This window comes from Barbus barbus (assembly GCF_936440315.1).
Source record: "Barbus barbus genome assembly, chromosome: 12".
Classification (NCBI taxonomy): domain Eukaryota; kingdom Metazoa; phylum Chordata; class Actinopteri; order Cypriniformes; family Cyprinidae; genus Barbus; species Barbus barbus.
In genome coordinates, this window is record NC_136740.1 from 19,294,655 (window position 1) to 19,319,699 (window position 25,045).

At 39.1% G+C, this 25,045-nt stretch overlaps 1 protein-coding gene across 14 annotated transcripts in view; it reads right to left on the bottom strand.

The window, feature by feature from the left end:
- LOC306877643 (myocyte-specific enhancer factor 2D homolog) overlaps window positions 1–25,045 on the bottom strand; it is a 70,412-nt gene that overhangs the window by 14,713 nt on the left and 30,654 nt on the right. For 8 of the 14 annotated variants that reach the window (XM_079429529.1, XM_079429521.1, XM_079429517.1 and 5 more), the window contains exons 3-7: window positions 21,076–21,279; window positions 14,505–14,639; window positions 10,314–10,521; window positions 8,419–8,475; window positions 2,692–2,870 (exon numbers count right to left, since the gene is read on the bottom strand). In XM_079429529.1, coding sequence (XP_079285655.1) covers window positions 2,692–2,870; window positions 8,419–8,475; window positions 10,314–10,521; window positions 14,505–14,639; window positions 21,076–21,279 — 783 coding nt within the window. Of the gene's footprint in view, window positions 1–2,691; window positions 2,871–8,418; window positions 8,476–10,313; window positions 10,522–14,271; window positions 14,410–14,504; window positions 14,640–21,075; window positions 21,280–25,045 lie in introns of all 14 variants that reach the window. The other 6 variants (XM_079429519.1, XM_079429525.1, XM_079429516.1 and 3 more) reach the window with 1 other exon arrangement.

A 25,045-nucleotide genomic window follows, 5' to 3' on the forward strand; every position in this document is an offset into this window, starting at 1 on the left:
TTTCTCTTTCGCAACTGTTAAAGAGTTAAAACACGACAGTGCTTACTCGCCAGAATGGCCATTTTAACATAATTTTGTGTGTATTTTTGCCGCTTAAACGCAACAAGCTGTGCTTTAGAGCCTTGCATTTCTGCCAGACACGAGTTCCAGTCGGACTCGGGTAATCATGCCGCACAAGGGCTGGACTAGGGCATATGGTTGAGGCCTGTGCTGTGCAGGTTTCTACTGAGCTTGTTTGGTACCAAACTCAATTTGGTTCTCGCAAGTCGGCTTTATACCATAGACTGTAAAAAAATAGCTTTATACACGTGCCCTTTGGACGTGACTGAGCGCACGGGAAACCGCCTCTGGAGCGTGCGAGTACCGACTGGCTTAAAAAGACGTGCAAACAAATAATTTTTGTGTCGATGCAACAATGACCCGATTAGGCAAGTGACAATTCTGTCAACTGTCCCGAAACGCGAGCGAAAGACTTGTATCGCAGCGTGCAGCAGCTCTTTAGTGACGAGATGCGCAGATGAGAAGCCGCTATAAGAGACAGTCAAAGAGAGAAGACGCGGTACAGCTGAATCACTCACGCTGTTTTCAAATTACCGATTTCATCTGATACTCTGTGTGGATTCACTTACTCATCAAACCTATATGCAACAGGCTATTGAATAAATGTGTGAATATCCATCATTTTAAAGTCGAATGCTGCGGGAATGAGTAAAATAATGCGATATAGCCTATGCGCAATCCCGCACCGAACCTGATTAAACATAATTCTATTGTACAGATTATACAGATCTGTATAATAGAATTATACAGAGATTTGTGAAATAGATTTCCATGACTTTTCCAAAACTTTCTGGGTTTATTTATTTTTCCAAAACTTTTCCAGGCCTGGAAATTGCTGCTTTAAAATTCCATGACTTTTCCAGGTTTTTCATGACCGTACGAACCCTGCTAACACCTCTTCCAGCAGCAACCTAGTTTTCTCAGGAGGTCTCCCATCCAGGTACTGACCAGGCTCAACCCTGCTTAGCTTCAGTGGGCAACCAGTCTTGGGCTACAGGGTGATATGGCTGTTGACATATCTCTATTCATATATATACAGTGGTGGCCAAAACTGTTAGAACACCTGACAGATCTGAAAATATTGACTTTTTTTGCTTCCAAAACATGGTTTTATATCATAATGTTCATGAAACATGCAGATGGTCGCTCTGAGCATAACAAATATCAGATGAAGTGAGTCACACTGTTTTTATTCACTCTTAACTTTAATATTTGGTATGTCCACCTTTTGCAGCAATTACAGGAGCACATCTCTCTGGCATAGTGTCAATATATTTCCTGAGAGCTTCAACACTAATGTTAACCCATGCCTTCTGCAACTCAAGCCAAAGGCTTTCCTTTGAATTTACAATAGATCTGTCCAGTTTATTTTCCAACTCGCCCAAAATTTGCTCGATGGGGTTGAGGTCCGGACTTTGAGGGGGCCAGTCCATCATTTTCAATGTTCCAGCAGATTCCTTCCATCGCAGGTAGTTCTGGCAATAGTTTGTTTTGTGGGTATTGTAATGGCCAATTCAACAAAAACAAGTGAAACCTCTTAATATGCCAAGTGTTCTAACAATTTTGGCCACCACTGTGTATATATTTTTCCTAATTCTTTTTTTTTTCTCTTTTACATTCCTCTTTACATAAACTTGTTTTCCTATTGCTATTATTTAATGCTAATATGATGTTTTGTTTTTCATTTTTATGACTTAAGTATTAGCTTTAATTAACTCAGTTCTGTCACAAAACCTGACGTAATGTGATGTTTAATGCACTTGTTGTTGATCTTAAATTTAAAAATCTTTTTTTTATTTAATTTTAATAATTTATTTTTGTTTCCTTTTAAAGCTGCTTGATACCAATAACGTTTAAAACATCTAATCTATAAACAAGTAATACAGTGGTGTGAAAAAGTGTTGACCCCCCTTCCTAATTTTTTTGTTTTTTTGCATGTTTGTCACACTTTAATGTTTCAGATCAAACAAATTTAAATATTAATCAAAGATAACAAGTAAACACAAAGTTTTTAAATGAAGGTTTTTTTTTATGAAGGGAAAACAAAATCCAAACCCACATGGCCCTGTGTGAAAAAGTGTTTGCCCCCATAATTTTCCCTTTATAATAAAAAAACTTAATTCAAAAACTGCATGTTGTGTTTACTTGTGTTATCTTTGATTAATATTTAAATTAGTTTGATGATCTGAAACATTAAAGTGTGACAAACATGCAAAAAATAATAATCAGGAAGGGGGCCAACACTTTTTCACACCACTGTATATTGTGGTGACAAAATGTGTCTGACACGTTTACACCTGAATTTAGTACTGGCCACTTGTGATCGGATCAACCCGGATGGATCTTAACACCAGGTGTAAACGGGGTCACACATACACGCACGCACGCACGCACACACACACATACTAAGAGCAGACAGACAGACATGTACGAATAAGCTCACTGTATCTGACAACTTTATTTTCCCCTCTCATGGTCCTCGTGAGAAATTCCTGTGTAGCATCACATTGAGAGCCTAGACCTACTCCCATCTCTAACATTAGCCCTCATAGGTTGTAACAGGGAACAGCTTTGAGATTTGATGATGCTTGGCCCACTGAGGCTCCTGTAGAGTAATGTGGAAGTGCTCACCAGCTGCATGAGACCCTTGCTGCTCTGGGAGGTGATGACCCGAAGGTCCGGTTTGCGACTGTTCACCATCTGAGTGGTTGGTGGAGGGGGAGATTTAGCCGTCACTACTTTCCCCATGCTGTTGCCGTTGGAGACTGAGAGGAGACCTGGGGAGGCTCTGGCACTGACGTAACCATTGGCTATAGAAAGAGAACCAGGAAAACACAGAAAAATGTCAACAGAAAGCTGGTATTTTTTTTCCCAAAAATCTTGGTTACTTTCTCAACAACCCTATGAAACTCTTTTGCGTGTTTTGAACACGAAATTCAGATACACGACCGTGATCAAATTTTCAGTTTTCTGTCATTTGTATTGATGGGAAAAACACAATAATTACCCATCAGGGAAAATAATCCTATTAGGGTCTCCCTCAACATGGCAGATGCGTTTTCTAACACTTACTGCTGCAAACCAAATCCTCTGTTTTTATGGGATTACAACTCTATTATGTTGTAATTGGAGGATTAATAGTTACTGGTTTTTAGGTCGGAGAACCGCATTCCTTTCAGGGAGGAAACGTACGCAAAAGCAGACGCACACAAGAAAGGGATCAGTGTATCTGACACCAGTTCATCCTGTTCCTCGACTTTCTTCCCAGCTTGGTTATTGAAATGTTTTTTGCTCTACTTTGTTTATGACGTTGTAGCAATGTTTGATCTGATCTGATAAGTAGTCAAACTCAAGGGCAGTGTTTCCAGAGGCAGAGTATGTTATGATCTGTGTTTCAGAGAATGGCTGAGAGAGAGAGAGAGAGACTGGGGACTTTCCCAATGTTTTCCCACATTCTGAAACTGAATAACACTATTCTCTCAGCACAACATGAACGTCACTAGCTAGTGCTATGACAACACACTGATGACTCAGCTGAACATAAATATTCAAAATATTTATACCACAAATATTTTGAGCAACACTATTTTAACATGTGGCTGTAGGGGAGATGGGGTTGGTTGGCTACAAGAGTTGGATGGCACTGGGTATATTTCTGGGTCATAATTGGGTGCTGTCACAACGTAACATACAGCAACACTGTGCAACATCATATCTAGATGTCACGACTAAAACCTGTGACAAAACAAAAATGAATGAAACTTATTTACATTTAAAAAATATAACAATCTATTTTAGCTAACCAAAGTGGGAACCAATTATATTTTTATATAAGACTTGTAAGAAATTGCCTTTTGGAATTTTTTTTGGCTAAATTTATGAAAATGTGTTATATGTTTGTGTTTTATTATTATTATTATTATTATTATTATTATAACAAATCACAATATACATTATATTTATGAAAAAAGTAAAGTTGGTTTTATATATGTGTACATAATACCAACATGACTCGTTTTTACAAATAAAGTTAGCCAGAAGACAATTTATACACAAAAAATGTCATAAATGATCAAAACTTTTTTCTTTAAATATTTTTAGACATTAAACTTTTTTTTTTTTTTTACTCAAGATTGTACACCTTTTTACCTTGCTTGGCGAACTTAATATTTACTATACACCAAAGATATTGAATAAAGCTATGAAAGCTCTGCCAACCAAGCCCAGTCTCCCCTACTGCTTCTAAAATGTGCTATAAGCTGACGCTTTAAAAACTAAACTAAATTAATACACTAAATTAAAAAAGTGGAGGTGTTCAGTTTATGAATCATTTAAGAGCTTGAGACTGGAGAGACTTTTGCAGTTTGATATTTTATCCTATCTGAGCTCTGGTTACAGGGCAACAACAACTGTGTGTTGCTCCACTAGATGTGTGTGTATGTGTGTGTGTGAGCAACAACTGCGTCAGCAGCTCTGAATGGAAAGAGATTGCAAAGGGAGCTGCAATTCCTTGGCAGCAGAGAAGAGACGTGCTCAGCTGTTCTCTGCCCCAGGAAACACAGCTTTAAGTTCAGTCTGGTTTTAGAGGGGGGCTGGGACAGAAACATGTGTATAAACACACTATGAACTTGGGTCAGAAAGTATGCTGGTAAATATTGTGGATATGAGCGTGTTTATGTGAGTGTGCTGATTGTGTGAGTAAATAAGTGTGAGTGTTGGTTGTAAGCCCTGGCCTCTACTAATCTCCACTTCAAAAGGTCTGACTGCTTTTTTCTTTTCGTCTCTGTCCATGTCTCTCTCGCTCTCTGTCCCTCTCTCTCATGGGAATGGTAGGAATGCTACATGACGTCAATGCTGACATTCCCAGAGCAACAGCTGAGAATGGAGGGAAGAGAGGGGCAACAAACAGAGAGAGAGAATGAGACACAAGGAGTGGTAATGGACAGAGAAAAGCAGTTTAAGAGCTTCTTAAAAGTTTCTTAAGAAAAAAATTATTCACTCCACATATACAAAAAGCATTTTCCACAAATACGGTACAAAATATTAAAACATTAAAACTTGTTTTCTTTCTCAATAAATAGTCTGTGGAAGGAGGTTCTTTACCTTCAAGAAAGCGAGAAAAGTACAGAACGTCAAATTAACATTTTATATATATTTTAGCATTTGATATATATTATACAGTGCCCTCCAAAAGTATTGGAACAGTAAACAAAATTGCTCTGTTGGCTGTGGAGTCAAGACATTTACAAATATGATTAAAAGATGAATATGAGACAAAACTACAGAAAGTCACATTTTATTATTAGCCGTTTCAACAAATACATGTTTTACCAGCTAAGAAGTTCAGCACTTTTAGAGATTCATCATCTGATGTGAGCATAAGTATTGGGACAGTTGCCTCACAGGTCTTTCTAAGTGATCAGCTGTGTCCTGTTGCATTAATTCTTCAGATATTAAAAGCAGGGAATGTGTTGTATCAGTTATATCCATTACTTCTGTATTCTGAATCTTGCATTCGATGATGACACACACAAACCAGGATGAAGACGAGGGAGCTGACTTTGAGAGAAAAGCAAGCAATTTGGATGCTAAAAGACAAGAGGAAGTCAGTTAGAGCTCTAGCAAAAACAAAGGGCATGGAGAAATCAAGAGTTTGGAAACCACCAGCAACGAACAACGACCTGATCGACCGAGGAAACAACAGTAGTTGATGACAGACAAATCATAAAAGCTGTGAAAATGAACCCTAAAAGACGTGTCTGTAAAATCACCAACAACTTCCAGAGAGCTGGGGTGATGCTCTGACAATTTACTGTCCTCAGGAGACTTTGACACAGAATTACAGATGCTACACAGCAAGATGCAGACCTCTGATCAGCACCAAAAATAGAAAGGGAACATTAGAGTTTGCAGAAAAGCACAAAGGTGAGCCAGAAGAGTTTTGGAACTGTTTTTATGGACCGATGAGACAAAGATGAACCTTTATCTAAGTTATGGGAAAGCAAAAATGTGGAGAAAAAAAGGGAACTGCAATGATCCCAAGCATACAGCCTCATCTGTAAGGCATGATGGAGGTGGTGTCATGGCATGGGCATGCATGGCTGTCTCTGAAACAGGCCCTCTCAACTTTACTGATGACTTAATGTATGATGACAATAGCAGAATGAATTTGGAAGGGTACAAAACCATTTTGTCGTGGCCTAATGGTTAGAGAGTCGGACTCGTAATCCAAAGGTTGCGGGTTCGAGTCTCGGGCCGGCAGCGATTGTAGGTGGGGGGAGTGAATGTCCAGCGCTCTCTCCACCCTCAATACCACGACTGAGGTGCCCTTGAGCAAGGCACCGAACCACCAACTGCTCCCCGGGCGCCGCAGCATCAATGGCTGCCCACTGCTCCGGGTGTGTGTTCACGGTGTGTGTGTGTTCACTGCTGTGTGTGTGCACGTTGGATGGGTAAAATGCAGAGCACGAATTCCGAGTATGGGTCACCATACTTGGCAGTATGTCACTTCACTTCACTTCATCTTGCCTACCAATATTCAAGAAAATACCACCAGATTCATTGGGAAGTGCTTCATATTGCATCAGGATAATGACCCAAAACACCCTGCCAGTTCAGTCAAAGTATTTATAAGGGCAAAGAAATGGAAAGTCTTAGATTGCACAATCTCTAGATTTAAATCCAAATGAACATGAATTTCACCAGCTGAAGAGATTGCAAGTGTTTGGTGGTGGGGGAGATTTGTTGTTGTAAAGGCAGAAACTCCCCAAAACAAGCAACAATTGGAATTGGCTGCATTAAAGGCTGGGAAAAGCATTTCAAAGGATGAGACCAAGAGTCTGGTGATGTCTATGGGTCACAGACTCACTGCTGTGATTGTGAGCAAGGGATCTGCAACTAAATAATAGCTTTTAATCTTTTATATCTGCCTTATGTTCAACTGTCTCAATACTTATGCTCACATCAATGAGTGGGATGAACTCTAAAAGTGCTGTTCTTTTTATTTGGTAAAACATGTATTTGTTGAAACGGCTAAAAATAAAATGTGACATTCTGTAGTTTTGTCTCATATTCATCTTTTAATCATATTTGCAAACGTCTTGACTCCACAGCCAACAGAGCAATATTGTTCACTGTTCCAATACTTTTGGAGGGCACTGTATATATGCTGAGCAACAATTAATCATGATTAAATCGCATCCAAAATAAAAGTATGTGTGTACATAATACACGTATGTGTACTGTGTATATTTATTATGCATATATTATACACATGCATGTATATTTAAGAAAAATATGTTGTTCATATATTAAATATATTTATATTTTGGGTTGCAAATTTAGCCTAAAGGGGCAGAATATTTTTGGACAACAAATTTGTCATTAATGACAAAACAAATTACCATTTAATTCTTGGTTAAATTTAGGTTTACGTTTAATACTTCACATAACATAAAAGTCAGAAATTTGGACTCTAATCTTTTAAAAAAATGACAAAATGGCACAGAACACCAAAATAAGGCATATTCATGGAATGTGCCAAAGAATACGCACACAATCCCAAGAAATGGGAGGTGTTTTTCCAGTGACTCCACAAGGGCCTTCTGCCTCTTCACTGATTAAATGTTCACATTATAAATGCCCACTTAAAATGTCCATGAGACTCATGTGCTCTTTGAAGTTCAGAGGCAGGAGAACCTACAGCTGTCAGGGACTGTCAAGATTGGCTGGGAGGAGAAAAGGGAGTGTGACAGAGGGGGAGGGGACGGGACGGGACGGGACGGGACGGGACGGAGCGTGCTGGTTTAAGCTGGGTATTCAGAATGTCATGAGTGAGATATGAAGAACAGCTGAGAGGGGAAGACAATTATGCAAGGGCACAGAAACAGAAAGGAAAACAGAAAAAAGCAAACAATAATGTAAGAAAATGAAAGGACGGAGTAGGAAAAATTACGTGTGGTGTTGAACCATAACATTTGTGTCACTCGTGCCTCCTGGTCCCAAGAGGGTGTTTACAGGCATGCTTGAAGAACACAGTGTGAGCTTCAGCTGTCACGAGCAAACAGGTGTGAGCGCATACACTGGATATGCGATAGCCTGATCACTCTCTTTCAGATTTTTGTGTCCGGACAACCTTCATAGAGAGCTGCTGTCATTCTCATAATCACAGTCAGATCAGATCAGATCAGATCAGATCAGATCAGATCTTATCGGATGAGATTGAAAACTCTCACACCACTCTGCAGGTCTTGAGCGTGCCCTTCGATTTTAAGCAGTTTGACTCAGACTGATGCATTATTCAGGTGAAAATGAAGAGGTATTATCAGGGCTGTCTGGCTGGTAGGAGGAAAGACTTACCCACAGGGCTTGGGCACGCTCCGTTTGAATTGTTGAGGTCACCTCCCAAAAGAGCACCTGGAAAAAGGACAGAATAGCTTAGAGGAAGGAAATTTTGAGAATAGACTATAGGCTCTAAATCTAGATCTAAAGTCAGACAAATCTGGAACTAAAAGTTTTTGGAGCAAATATAAGGAAAGACAGACTGCTGTTTACACCTGTCTGAACCTGTGTCTTTTGGGGGAGGGGGGTCCAGAATTTTAAGGGTGTCTTATTTAATGACTATTGATTTATACGTGTATGTTCAGTGAAGCATTGTGCATTTTTATGTATCATATTTTAGATGTATAATGTACATTTTGTAAAAACAATTGTTTTTGTACAGGATATTGTATTTTATAAAATGTATAATTATTAATATATTGTGTGCTACCATTCAAAAGTTTGGGGTCAGTAGGATTTTTTTCAATTAATCATTTATTTTAAATTAATACCTATCATAAGGACAGTAAAGACCTTTACATTGTTAAAAAAAAAATTCTATATTTCTATTTCATATAAATGTTGTTCTTTTGAACTCCCTATTCATTAAAGACTCCTATAAAATGTATCAAGTTTCCACAAAAAGAATATTAATCTTTTAATAATAAGAGCACCAACTTCTTGTCAGCACACTAAAATGATTCCTGAAGGATCAGGAATGGAGTAATACCTGCTGAAATTTCAGCTTTGCCAGCACAGGGATAAATTTGTAATTAAAATTTCAACTGTAATAATATTTCAGAGTATTACTGCTTTTACTGTATTTTTGATCATATAAATGCAACCTTGGCGAAAAAGACCCCAAACTTTTGAACGCTCATTGTACATACACACAATTGCTCATGTACACGTTTAAACATTGTCTTGTGTATGTTGCACAGCTGTGCCTACAACATTATCCACCATCCCTGCCTTGTGCCAATAAAGCTTCTGTTCCATTCTAAAATGATTCGATCAAGCACTTGTTTTTGTTCAAAGCATTTCCTAGCAGAGATTTCATGCTACGCTAATCGGGAGTCCTTTGAGTTTTCAAGGATGCATCAGGACACATTAGCGTTTACACTACAAATGTGATATGTGTCCCTGACCACCTCCAAAGGAGCTTTGAGAGATCAAATCACAACGAGATCCACTGAACCTTGTTTACAATTGTATCCCTCAAGATGTTGATACCAGATGTAAAAAGGATGCCACAACTCTTTACTGAATTACTGAAATGAAAACTTAACAAAATGAGCTGAAGAAAGACTTCATGCCGTAAGAATGCATTAAAATTTTAGTCAAAACAAAGGTGATAATTATTTTCTGTGAATAATAAAATTCTGTGTTAACATTATACAATAAGCTTCTATTAGTTGACATTGGTTAATGCATTAACCCTCAATGATCAACATGTTACGGTATTTTTTTAATCTTTTTTTAATGTTTGATTAAAGATGTTCATTGTGTCATTGGTCCATTAAATAATATAAACAGATACAATTTTTGATTTTAATAAACTATTAAATGAACACAATGTATTTTTTATTGTTAGCTCACATTAACTAATTACTAATGTTAAATAGAATTCTATACGATTTTGTTGAATAAAAACTTATAAATCCAATATAAGCTGATATCAAATTTGCAAAATGAGCTAGAAATAATCATAATAAAAAAATCTGAACACTATGACACCACTCCATAGCAGAGAAGATGAAGGTTTGACAGTCATTTTTATGCATAAATCAGTGGTATGTCTCTGAAACAGCTGCTCTGGGTAATGACACCCACAGGGCAACATTATAAGCTCATGTACACAACATGAGTTACTATTTCCTCCTTCCTGCTTTGCTTACTGGTACCCAGCACCATTGATCTGCTCAGGATTTTACCTGCGCTGGCAGGTCTCTGCGGCAGGCCTGGAGACACCGTGTTCCTCTGCAGCTGAGGTTGCTGTGGTGACAGCAGGCGCGGGTCTGTGAGAGTGGAGGTGACGAAGGAAGTGGTGACGTGGCTGCTGGGATTGCTGAATGGCAAAGGGCTCTGACTGGACACCGGCACTGTGACTGGCATGGAGAAAGTGGGCGGTGGCACTGTGGACTGAGAAGCACAGATAGAGAGGGAAACGGTTAGTGGCTTAAACTCACCTGCCTGCATGTACATCCAGACATGGTAACACACCAGTTTTTAACAGCATGCAGTGACTTGTGCAAACATCTCCAAAGCAGAGCACGTGACGCTACGAGGTGCAAAGTTAATTTTGTAAGACTTTCGTAAACCTGTTGATGTTTTAGTGCAAATTATCCAGGTTGAAAATGAAAGGAACAGGAAGTCTTCCCTTCATTTGCATCTAGATTTCACTGAATCATCCAGTGTTTATGGTTTTATTTTAACACTTGTTTTGGAGCCCAGGATTATACTCAATTTTAGTCTGCAACAGTTGTCCTTAAACTGGTAATACGGCTATAGGGAATAACCCACGGCGCACAGTAGGCTCAGGTGTTTCAAACAAGGGGCATGTGGCCGTGACAACTCCTGAGTCAGCCGATCCTTGTTCTCACGCTTTGCACAGCACAATTAGCCAGCTTCGGCAATCAGTGTGGACTCAAACTGTCCAGATACTCTGATGGAGACCCATTTTCTCATGATCCTTCAGCAAAACCAGGGCCTCTAAATTTAGAATGTGGGCCGCACTAGGCCTCCTGTGTTCTGAGTGGGACCCAGTTTGATAGAGTTAGTCTGGCTCTTCCTCTGTCCTTCTCCCGTTCTCCTCTAGGCTCTCTGTCTTAGCTTCAGAAGAAAAATGTAGCTTGAAGTGCGTAGATTACAGTCACTCCATTCTTAAAAATATACATTCTAAAAAGGGGGTTACATAGTGATGCTATAGATGAGGGTTTTTGGGTTTCCCAAAGAACCTTTCGGTGATCAATGTTACAATGTTTTTTTTAGTGTGAAGAACATTTTAAAATTCTAAATCAACTTTTTTTCACTATAAAAGATAATTTTTTGCAATGGAAAGGTTCCATGTTAAATGTTCTACATGGAACTTCTTAGATGTCAATAAAGAAACTTTAGTTTTAAGAGTGTAAAGGCCCGTTCACACCAAGGATGATAACTATAAAGACAACGATCAAGACATGGTTCTAAAAATCGTTCTCATTATTAAAGAATAGAAGAGTCCACACCACAGCTATAACGATAAAGGCACAGAGAAACGATATCGTTGCAATTGCTTTCAGAACTATTTTTTCCAGCTGATGAACGATAAAAATATTGACAGCCAATCAGAATCAATCCTGCTATAACGAGTTTGAGAATTTAAAGAGACAGACGAGCGTGCGCTTAGAATAAACAGACGATATCGTTCGCTGGTGTGGAAACTAATGTCATTATCTATAGTTATCGTTCTTGGTGTGAACGTGGTTTAAGAGTGACAGTGGGGTTTTGACCTTTGATTGACCTTTGATCAGAATTTTGTCCTCTATAACCACTGTTGTTTTCAAAGAAATGACTTCTAATGAGAATATACTGAAGCCAAAGCTGTTTTAAAAGAATATTCCAGGTTAATCTTATCCAAGCTATGGTTCTGGAGGGAGTAACCCATGTAGCATATCGGCCTGTAGGCGAAACTGCAACTAAGTTCCAGCACTGCACGCAGGCCAGGCAGGGTGAAGGGCGGGGAGGGCGGAGGAGAGGGAAGGGTCATTAGTGTGAGACGAGCAGCTGGTTTAAAATATGGAGCACCAAACACACCTCAACTGAATACATTCACTAAGACGGAAAAAATCTAGTTTGCTAGTCTCCAATTTCTCAGCCAGAAAGTGCAATCTTACACTTCTGAAGTGCCTTCAACATCTGAAGATAATTACAACAGACTCAAGATTATATCAGTCTAGTCACAGACAAGCGATAGACAACTGTGATAAGAATGACACTTGGTACTGAAAGGGAGACTGTGTGACGTTGAGGAAGTGCGTGACCAGTGAAGTGAGAAAGACTGACTGGTTTTGGGAAACAAGTTGGCAAAGCATAATCACATGAAGTCCCTTTGGACTGGAGCTTACGGTGTACATGAGGATTGACCTTTTAGGTCAATTTACTCAATAGATTTAAATGTAATTCAACACAATGCGATCACAAATTTTATATAATATAATATCATCAAATTTAATTAGCCAAGCGGAGTGCCGAGCGGATTCTGAACAAAAGTCAGAGCCTGTTTTCACTTGCTACTTGCAACATTGTGAACGAAAATGTGAAAGGCAAATGTATTTGAGATCTGCTAAAAAGTGTTATTAAATTTCAAAGATTGCATTTAAGCGAGTGTTAGATATTGCAAATGCAATCTAAATATAAAATAGATAGAACTGAGTCAATTAAATATCTAATATCAACTGATATACACCATTCAAAAGTTTTTTTTTGTATGTTTTTGAAAGAATGCTCACCAAGGATAGATTTATTTGATCAAAAATACAGAAAACAGTATTATTGTGCAATAGTATTTAAAATGATTTTAAATAACTGCTTTGCATTTGAATATATTTTAAAATCTAATTTCTTCCTGTGATGACAAAGCTGAATTTTCAGCAAACAATGTAGCTTAATATTTTCATAGGTCCTGATTCATTTTTTAATGCATCCTTGCTAAATAAAACTATTAATTTATTTTTCAAATATCCTGCTGACCTCAAACTTTTGAAATTTTTTGAAACTGATATAGGCACTGATGTATACTGCATTCCTGTTTGGTGCACGACACAGAAATATTACTAGTCTTTTTTTTCTTTTTACTTCAAGTTAAAATTGAAAACAATTTCAGAATAAAAAGCTCATTTAAATGAGTACGTTTTTGTAATATTTTTTTTTTTTTATAAAGACGACAAAAAAAAAGATCTCAAGTAAATTTCCTCACAATCCTGCTTTATCCACTGAAATTGCCACCACAGCCAAGTCAGACAGTTAGTGGTGAATATCTAAAAACTCATTACAAACTGATCATTTTCCGGCCTGTTAAGTAGAGCTCGTAGTACACATGCTGCTGGGTGTCCCCAGTGAGAGGGATTAAGGTTTTAGCTTTGCTTCCTCAGGCACTCATGCTGGGATTATGTGGCAGAGAAAGAGAGAGGTGCTGGATGACTCTCTTTGTGCTCCGGCCCGTGAACGCTGCACTGGGCGGAGAACAGCAGGGGGGCGAAGGAGAAGAAAACTGGCCCTTCATCAGGTGACGAAATGCTTTTTGGATGCAGCTACCGAGCAATGTCTAATTTCCAGTCCCATTAGCATTTCAGAGGAAACTTACTACACTAATCAGTCTTTACTGCCCACATCCTGTTGAATCACGTTCACCATGTAAATCATATCAAACTCGTGCCCACGATACGTTGAGATAGCGAGCAGCACTTTCTTGTTTCTGTACCTCCTGAGAGGAGATTCCTCATGCAGGGCTCATGCATAAAGCATTCTTGACAGTGCCTTAATGAAAATTATCTTCACCAATGCCTGAATCGGGACCCAGATGAGTCAGAAGTCTATTCCTGGCAAACGCGATACAAGCATCAGTCATCGCAGAACACAAGAAACAACAGCACGCAGAATCAAGACAGCTATAAAATCACAGGCGCGTTTGAAAAAGTGGATTGTGAGGATCAAAGGGATGCGGCCCACACTCGCCCCCGACTGCCCTCTCCTTGCCCAAGCACACACATTCAGAGGGGATTGAGGGGTGGTGGGAGGGGAATGGGGTGAGAGATTGCTGCTAGGTGCTCTGTGAGTTGATTGCCGGGCCGGCAGCAGGCTGTGTGAGTTGGTTGGCGGGCCAAAAGCAGGCCTCTTCACACGGGTACTCACTGAAAGCCTATAGCTCTGCATCATTTTATCAAACTCCTCGTCTATCTTTTTGTACTTCTCCTCTGTGCGAGGCGTGAGGGAGAACGGCTCCTCAGGGTCTGGGCTCTCCGAATCCCGGTGCTCTTTCTTGTTTAGAGCCTTGGTTTATTTCCAACCGAGGACAGGAGAGAGAGACAGAGGGGAAGAAAGAGAAGGAGGGAGGTTAGAACGACAAGGTAAAGAGGAATACTCACTCCGTAGCGTTTGAAGAGGATGTCCAGCTCCTCGCTCTTGCGGTATTTGTCCTCCTGTAACGGACTTTGGTCGATCGAATCGTCCCCGTCTGGCTCTGGACTGTTGCAACCGTTAAAGCCTTTCTTTCTCAACGTCTTAAAGCATTTGGAATGGTAGAAGAAAAGGAGAGGAGCATATTTCACATTTAGAAACACAAATGTCAATCACAGAGAAGCAGCACTGATTTATTAAACCTACAGAGTAACGTGTGACACATAAACCAAGACCACTGTACATCAGCAAAATGTTTCATGAGGGAGTGAAGCGGCTAAATTCGATTTTACACCATGACTAGGAAAACGATGAAACTGCACAGCCCATAGACAACCGTGGGCTGGAAATAAGTTAGACGAGGCTGAAAAAGAGAGAAACTCAGTTTATCGGTTTCAGCCTGAAAACAGCTGGAGTCTTTTTTGAGAAGATTTTCTCTAAGTAGCTTTGATGGGGGTATCGACGCTGAATGGAAAACAGTTTTCAGCTCTGCCTTCTTCCTTCTCACAGAGGTCATAGTGACATAAAAAGTGTGCAAAGAAAATAAAGCATAAAAAAATGTAATCCAGATCAGCAATGTAAACTGGACAATTAACACTTTAAATGCTTTTCGTTCTAAAGTTTGGGGTCAGTAAGATTTAATGTTTTTGAAAGAAGTCTCTTATGATAAAATACAATAAAAGAGTAATGCTGTAAAAAATTATTACAATTTAAAATAATTGTTTTCTATTTTAATATTACTCCAGTCTTCACTGTCGCATAATTCTTCAGAAATCATTGTAAAATGCTAAAGTTTTTTCCCCATACTTTTAAAAATAACACCATTTACTTGAAACAGAAATCTTTTGTAACATCATAAACGGTCACTTTTAATCAATTTAATGCATCCTTATCAAAGTATTAATCTATTAAAAAACCATTCCTGAATTTGACTAATCCCAAACTTTTCAACTGTATTATTATATTATATTATATTACAAAATAAATTAAAATGAACTAAAATGCAAGCGGTGAAGTCTAGGATGTTGTCACACCTTAAAAAACACACCTCTCCACAAAAAAGTTTTTTTGAAGCCACAAATCAAGCACTGAAATAAAATATTTAGAAATAGGGGCTGTTGAAATCCCTAACCCCAAGTACGAGCATTAGCAATTAACCTTAGTAAGCAATGCTAATAATTTATAGATTTAGAGGATGATTTGATGAATGATGGAAAAAAAATAAAAATACACAGCAAGCATTTGATCTAGCTCGATCGTTCATACATAACACTCTCTCTCTCTGGCACACACACACAGTGAGGAGTGGGTCAGCTGATCAGCTTGTCTGAGTCGGCTCCATCTGTTCACCTGTCCCTGTATTTCTCTGCCTGCTGTCTCTCCTTTATGGGGCGGGTGCTTGTTTGTGTTGCCAAGGGAAGATTCCCCTGCAGAGCTCCGCTGCCTCTGACTGGCTAACCTCGTTCAGTAGCGCCCCTCCCCCTGCAACCGCCTTCCTTCCCCCCCCAGTACGATCCCTCTCTCTAGCTTCCCCTTCCTGTCTTTACACTATTTCATCTGTTACCCCTCGACCTTCACTTTGTTTCTTCTAATGTTTCTGGATGTTTTTTACACTGTATCTTTGTCTCTCTTTTCTAATCCAGTAATGCTCTCATTCTTCCACGTCTTAGCGAGCTGACTCATTTCTGTCCTCTATTCCCCTCCTCTCTCCATCCCATATCGCCTTTTCAAACTCCCACTTCCTATGTGGGATGGAAGCAAACATTTGAGAGGGACCAAATAAAAGTTTAAGAATCTGCAATTGAAAAAGACATACTGATCTACAACGAGGGGTCTACGGTCTTAAAACGTGCAAATAACTGTCTCGAGTGTGGCAGACTCAACGCAGGCAGACTGTAATGTCACCTTCCATTTGCAGCGTGTAAAGCAGAGAAGGCTGCAACCCCCCGCGGCCATCCCTTGAGAATGCGCTTAAAGCCTCGGCTTCGCCGCAGCCTGCCGACTTACTCAGACGAAAGCGTCCAGATTCACCCATCTGACAGATTAGCGGCCCCTCTGAACCCTCCACTCCTCCTCCTCTTCATCCCTCCATCTCAATTCCTCCTTTAAAGGCAGTATGTCTGCCATTATGTCTGACTATAACTCATACATGAGGCTAATGGAGTCATTTTAGCAGCTGATCTGGGCTGATAGCCCACGGCTCAGCCCACTGTGGAGGCGGATCTGAGAGAATAAGATGGAGTACATCATCTCGATATCAAAGAGGGCTTAGCCGATGTCCAGCACACACAGATTTCTCATCTCTTACAGACAGAGGTTGAGAGTTCACAGTCATTTCATCTCGACAATCTAACGCCAATGGTCACACTTGAAAAGATGTCAACTTTGATGTCAAGTCGATACTCAAATTAAATTCAGTTCCTTCTGTAGTATTGGTACTATAGACCACTCAATTTAGTACTTAAAAGCTGTCTGGTGACAGGTTACTCCTGAAAGCTCATAAATGTGCACTTCCTGGTCAAAATGCCAGCTTGGCATGGCATCAATGTAAACACAGCAGGCTTCTGCCACTGTCTGTTATGTCATTATAATAAATAAACTGTAATGCTGATAATAAAAAGAGAAACCACTCACTGTGATTACTTGTTTATTTGTTCTTCATTACTGTGTGTTTGAATAATTACTTAATTTTAAAACTTTAATTAAAACTTTTTAATTTAATTGACTTAACTGACAAATATAGAAATGCTACATTTAATTTTTTTTATTTAATTTGGTCAAATTTATTGTAATAATAATATTAACTTTTTCACTGGTATTGTTTTCCTTAAGAAAACCTATTTTCTTAGGAAATATAGATATATGCTACTACTAAATTGATTAGCATTGTATAATATGTAATTTAATATGAATACTGTTTTTATCGATTGCCAGTGCTCTCCTAAAGAGCAGTAGAAATATATTCAATTAATTGTTTAACAACAACATGAAACAAATTTTGCAACAGCGTGAAGGAAAAAGTTAACTAAAAATGAAAACTGTCATTGTTTACTCTCATGTCACTTCAGATCGGTATGCTTTTATATTTTCAGGGACACACAGCTCTTTCTGAAAAGACAGTGTGGACCTTGTCTGTCAAGCTGCAATGAGGGCAAAACAAAAACTCAGTAATGTGCAATGATGTGACACTGAAATAAATTCTGTATTCAATAAAAATCTTTGCCTTCTTCTAAATGTTATCCTCTATTATATTCATAAGACTTACAAGTAGTTGTATGGACTACTTTATTAGTGCTTTATTTGAGGTTGATGCACATGATCACTATTGAATATCAGTGCTTTGAAAAGCAATGACATGAAGAAATTTTTTTTTTTTTGCCAAAAAAAATGTCATATAGGTTCAAAACAACAAAAGGGAGAGTAAATGACAGATTTTAAATTTTTGAGTAAACGGTCCCTTTAAGTGTAAACAAAGACGAAAACAGAATATTCAGTAAATCAGCACTTGATTTTATCTAGCGGGACTTGATTGGATTGTGAAAAATGGATTATGAAAATATTAATACTATTATTTTCTCCCCCACATGACCTCGGTTATATCAGCAAAACAAACATTGTTTCAGAAGCATAGAAAGCTATTACATTTTGATGAAAGATTATCATATTTTTCATTAGAAAGATGAATCACACCAACCACTTATAAAGGAAATTTTAAAAATATATATTTCATGTTGTTTTTAAGTCCCCACGGCCTCTTCATCTGAGCTTCTTATGAAAAAGGGCAAAGCCTTCTGTTTTTCTTCTTACCACCTCCCTTCAATCCCAACTGATATCTACAGGATCTTCATCCTTAAACACCCACTCTTCATCTCTCTGTCTCTTTCATTCTCCACCTCCCGCTCTCTGTCTCTCTCTCCCTATCTGTCTTTTTCTCCCTCTCTCTCTCCTGATTGGGATCTGCAGTCAAGCAGATTAACAAGCTCTGGCAGAAGAAGCAGGCAGCCCCCATACAATCTCACACACACACACATACACACACACACACACTAGGCACGTGCAACACGAGGCGAGCGAGATGGGAGCAAAAAGAGAGATATGTAGCAAGAGAGAAGAGGAGAGGAAGTGTGAGTACATATGTGTCTGTTCAGTCATGCATCAGTGTGAAAGCATGCCTGCCTGAATATGTGTGTGTGTACAGTGAGCTGTAGGGTGAATGAGGGTTTTTATCTGGGTGATTGTAAGCCATTGGTCATTTAGTGAATCTCCCTTACTTCATCGAATTGTCTCTGTTTGCCTGCCTGTCTGTCTCTTTTTGGTCTCTGAAAGTCTAATAACCAGGTAAAGCAGAGAAGACATGGACATGAGCCACAGGAAGAGTCTTCTGAATGGTACTGCCCCCAAAAACATCAGGCCAAACACTGGGAACTCTGCACCAGGTCTGCCTCTACTGCCACTCTGCCTCTCAATATTACATGAGACAGCCTTCAGCCTTTACACACACACACACAAAGCAGCCCAGTCAGGCTTGAGCTGATGTGGCCCACAGCGGCCTAACGCCCTTACCACAGTGCATGCACGCATACACACACACACACACACTTAAGAGATTTCTGCAGCTGCAACCAACAGGAAACATGCACCTGTACCACTGGGGGCTTCTGCAAAAGAGTCATCAGTTTCTCAACATCACACACTCTACATAAGTTTTCACCCTCTGATGATTGCATTTGAAACTGCACGGAATGACCACCTAATGTTGAAATAAACACTGCTTTTTCTGTACACATTTGATGTCTTGAAGGAAAAGTTCAACCAAAAATTACAATTATGTCATTATTTACCCACTATCATGTAGTTCCTATAGTATAGTATTTGTTCATAGTTCACAGTGAACAAGTTCATAGCAATGACAAATTGGACAAAAAAAGCACAAAATTGGTTCACACGACTGTAGACTGCAGTACATTTTGGACTATCAAGTCATAATAGTTTTAAGTGAGTAAAAGACCTAAATTTAAGTTGCTATTCACTGATAACCTTTCCCTCAAGTAAGCCCAAGAACCAAAGCAACCAAATCATTGAACTTGAGTACCAGTTCTATCCAATTTGGAAACAAATCATTCTTTTGAGCTGGTTCTTTTCAATTAAATGCATGATCAATTAGCACCGAATGATTCATTATCGAAAACAGCTGCATTAAAGTGCATCAAGACAAAAAAAAAACACAAGTTTGAAATACTATGAGGGTGAGTAAATAATGACAGAATTTTTTTACTTTTGGATGAACTCTCTTATTAATTCGGGCAGCATTTCAACTATACTATTTGAGACACTCTTTAACTCTTACGCTGAGGTTATATGATAGTTTTGTGTCAGTAAAAGACCTAAATTTAAGGTGTTATTCACTGATAATCTTCCTTTCCAGTGAGCTGGTAAATCAAGAATCCAATTCATAATTTGCACTGAACTATACATTATGGGAAACAGTTGCATTAGGGTGCATAACGATGTAAAAAAAGCAACATATAGAATTTTCATTTTTGAGTGAATTATCCTTTTAATTCAAGTGGCGTTTCAGCTATACTATCTGAGACACTTTTCCGCTGCTGCTGTTCTTTTCATGTTAATGTTACGCGCCCCAGAACAACATGCCACACACACGCAGTCGCCATCTTGTTTTGGACGGGACGGACACCGGATGGGCACCGTGTGTGCGTTTGTGTGTAAGCCACTTTTCCCTCTCTGGCCAAAGGCAGGAGGTGGTAGAGGGTGCAGCTGTCCCTACCTCTCCTGTCCCACCATCGTCCAGGCAGTTAGCCAGCAGCGTATAGAGTTCCACGAGCCTCTGAACCACCCTTCATGCTCTCTTGACGTGCACACACACTCTCTCTCTCACACATGCGCCTGGCCTCCCTATGGGTGAGTGTTTATCTATGCAAAAGCCTTGCCATTTCTTGAAGAAATTGCAATGTTGTGGACTTACATTGTCACTATGGTATAACCGAGGTATTCTGGACATGGTAATGTGGTAATACTATAATATTCTTAGAAGTACCATGTAAATTAAGTCAAATTAGCATGGTATTATCATGGTATAAATCCATAATGAAGGTTCACTATGTAATGAAATGCCAAATTTAGCTTTGGTTACAGTATTCGATAAAGGTCAAAATAAACAAGGAGAAGCTTCATGAAAAAAAGTCATCGCAATTACAGACATTCCTATTTGGACGGGATCTTTCTCAGAGGACTTGTGTGTTAGCTGGAAAACAGTAGGTAATTTGTTCTGTGATTTTAACAAGGTTTCTGTGAGAAAAAACACAAATTTACCTGGCCTCCTCAGGGAAAACTAGTCCCGACCAAATAGGGCTATTGACTGAACTACTGAAACCAAATTAACACGGTTCACCAAAGACAGGAAGGAAGGAATGAAGAGAAGGAGCAAACAAATAAAGGACGAATGAGACCAACAAACAAAAAAACAATTTCCTGCCACCTGAAATTGGGAGGATTCATGGTGGGCTTGTATGTCTGTGTTACCTCGATGATGTCTGCGTTGGTCCTGCTTTCGTGCGGCTCATTGTACTCGGTGTATTTGAGGAGCACTTTGTCCATGTCAGTGCTGGCATACTGGAAGAGCTTGTTTGAGTGATTGAAAATAATGAGGGCAATCTCGCAGTCACACAACACACTGAGCTCATAAGCTTTCTTCATCAGACCAAACTTCCGTTTGGTGAAAGTAACCTGTGGATAGAGAGAGAAAGATTAGGTTAGACAGGGAGAAAAAGATAATGATTGAGATGAAGTATGAGAACTGAAAAATATATCTGGGTTAACAAAAAAAGAAGATACTGAACTTATAGTCCACCTAAAACAACCGAATACATGCATTTATGTTGTTCGCTACATATACCGAAGACATACTTAAGACATTATTCACTAACAATCTTGATAAGCACTAGCTGAAAGAAGTAGTGATGGCTATTCATGAACAAATTAATTTTTTGATTTTGATCTTTAAAATGAGTCAGATAAACCATATCCACAATTCAGACTTGTTTAGAGTTCACTTAATAGTTAACTTTTCACTGTCTGGGAAGACATAAAATCAAATTTGGCTGTTAAACATGCCATTAAAAATTACGTTTAACATTAAATGTCATTAAATATAAAAAAGAGAAAGACTAGGTTAGGCAGAGATAAGTGAAAAGATGGGAACTGAGAACTTAGAAGAGAAACTTGTCTTATTTTATGGATGTCAGATAACTTTGGTCAAAATTTGCACTGACTACTTGTATGATATTTCTATGGTGCTTTTGTGTTGTTTTCAAAGCTTTTAAAGCTCCAGTCCCTATTCATTGTGATAGCCAGCTACATTCTTCAAAACATCATCTTTTGTAATTCAACACAAGACAAGATAGTCAAAGGTCTAGAACCAAATGAGGCTGAAAAAAATAAAGACTTTAAAATGATTTTTAAAGTGTTTCGTGAATCACTCCTATAGGAATGTTTGCAGTGCACAGAGGTTGACTCAGGATTAGCCACCGAAGAGCCATTTTTTCTCTCTCAGACCAAACAGCTTTCTACCGCTTTCTTGCTCTCTGCTAGCAAAAGTGCCACCTCTAGACAGAAACTTTTTCTGCTCAAACCCAGGACTCCTTAACCTTAAGAGCTCGACAGTGTTAGGAGACCGTGATTGCATCTCTGTAAACAAAAGCCCTTTTCCATTAGGTGAAAGAATCTCCTCCACCTCGACAATCAGAGAGCTGATGTTCCTTCTCTCCACACCAGCACCAGGATTGCCATCGAAAATAGAAATCGCAGGTAACCAATGGCAACAGGAGAACACAACTTTCTCATTGTGAAGAATGTTGAGAGGCAGCGAACTGACTTCGTTCCGCTCCTCTCTCGATCCAATTAACCTCAGGGCCGAATGCTTACCTACTGACCTTTACTGCACACGCGGACTCTAGCGCTCTCTCACCTGCTGCCGTCTGTCAGTTCTGGATACCTCTGTTATTCTACACCTCTGCTATATACTTGCCTCAATGCTGGAGTTTGGTAATTAAAAGGCACATTTTATTACAGCAAAGACTGTAGTTCATGTCCTCTTCTCGCACTCTTTAATTCTTTAATTGCCCAAATACCTGTTACACCACAGGAAGGTCGGAAGGACAAGATGTGGAAAGCAAAATCATTTTCCAGAAGAAATCTCAATTAAAAGTGATATTTAGTACAAAATGAGGCCTAATCTGGTCAAACAAACTACAAGATTTTTTTTGTAACTTTGTTAAAAATATGATTAGTCAGGCACACCTGAGGGAGACACAGCGAAGCCGGCTAAGGTTGAGTATGCGTGATAAGTGACAACACCTATCAGAACAACTGTGACCAGAAAAACATTTCCCACACATTCTCACCAACACGGAGGGAAAGATTACACACTAGTGAGATGATTTGATGATACGGAATGAGGTCAAACGTGGAGCAACGATGAGGTAAAGTGCCTTTTATGAGCTCTTCGTGAGTTCGCCAGTGGTAAAAATATTAAATCATATGTACACGCAACAATGAGCGTGCTTAGTCCAGCAGATGGCATTAAGGCCATTTCACACTGAGCGCAATGCGAAAAAGCGAGGCGAATCGCTGACGAACGTTGCTTTCACACCGAGCGCGAAACGATTGATCACCTTCTGCTAATTCACGCCTGCACGCTAGGTGGTGCCGACCAGCGATGCATTTTTCCTCAGATATGGATCTCGTATATGGATTTTACATCATCCGCTGCTCAATATACAGTATTAAATTAAGATAAGTAAAGTTTGGTTCTACACTATAGAAACACAAACTATCTATAATGCTTACAAGAATACATATATAAATATATATAGAGGTACAATTAGCATCAAGCTACACTTGAAAATGTAATTATTAATATATTTGCTTAAAGCCCACTTTAAACCATCATCGAGTGCTTGTAATAACTTTCGAGTGTGATTTATAGTTGACTGGGGGAAGTCGTGGCCTAATGGTTAGAGAGTCAGACTCGTAATTGAAAGGTTGCGGGTTTGAGTCCCCGACCGGCAGGGATTGTAGGTGGGGGGAGTGAATGTCCAGCGCTCTCTCCACCCTCAATACCACGACTGAGGTGCCCTTGAGCAAGGCACCGAACCCCCAATTGCTCCCCGGGCGCTGCAGCATGGCTGCCCACTGCTCCGGGTGTGTGTTCACGGTGTGTGTGTGTGTGTGTGTGTGTGCATTTGTTCACTACTCACTGCTGTGTGTGTGCACTTGGATGGGTTAAACGCAGAGCACCAATTTCGAGTATGGGTCACCATACTTGACAATACGTCACGACTTTACTTTACTTTACTTTACTTACTTTACTTTACTTTGATTGTATTATCTATAATAGGCAGACATGCACTCTTTGTATGCTTAATAATGCTACACTGCTTAAAATTAGTCATAAAAATGCTCAATATAGTCTTCTGAGCTTTTAGCGCCACCGCGTTGACCTTTTGGGTAACAGCAGTTGCTCTGGCCACGTGATGTAATCCTCAAATCTTATTGGATGGCCCGTGTTTTCGCTTTGCGAAACTGAAAATATTTGTTGGACTGGTTCGGGAAAAAAGTCGCATTTTCGGGAAAGTTCGCAGTCTATGTGGAAGCATCCATAGGAATCTGTTGTTTTATTCCAGCGTGTCATCGTGTCCGATATTCATATCGCTTTTCGTGCTCAGTGTGGAAAGGCCTTTAGGTGTATTCGGCTTAAAGTGGCGCTGAGCAGACTGATCGGTGAATGGGTAATTTGATGTCATATACCGATCGGTCTGCTCAGCGCCACTTTAAGTCTAAAACACACCTATTAATTGGAATGTTCGGTAAGTACCGTCACCAAATACACGTCATTCAACCCGACCAATCAGGTTAATGTATTACTATGCCTTTAGGTTCGGTATCTTTAGGTTCGTTGTCAAAAATGCCAGTGTGAACGCCAAGCAGACCAGGACCAAATGTAGTGGGGGTTTTTTGGTCCGGACCAAACGAACCAAGAGAACCGTGTGAATGCACCCTAAATTGCATTTTATTTAAATTTCATTTCAAAAACATGAAATGCCACAGGATGACACTAGATAGCCCTGAGAAATGTAATGTAGTTAAACATATTCAATTTATATTAGGTATTAACATATTACCTTTGGCAGCCCCAAAATACTACTAAAGCAAGTAAAACTCAATGTATATATAGACTAAAACAAACTTGTGATGAACGACATTAAAATTTTGCAGATTATAATTTTCTCGTTATGGATAAAAACTAATATCACTGGCCACTATTACATTTCTATTTTGTCTAAATAAATTAAAAATAAATGTTTAAATGTTACAAGTGAATTTAGGTATCATAACATAATGCACTGTATAAAAACAGATATTTGATTTTCTAAAAGTTACATTATAATTATGTTTCCAATACATTCTGTAAGATATAATGATGAATTAATAA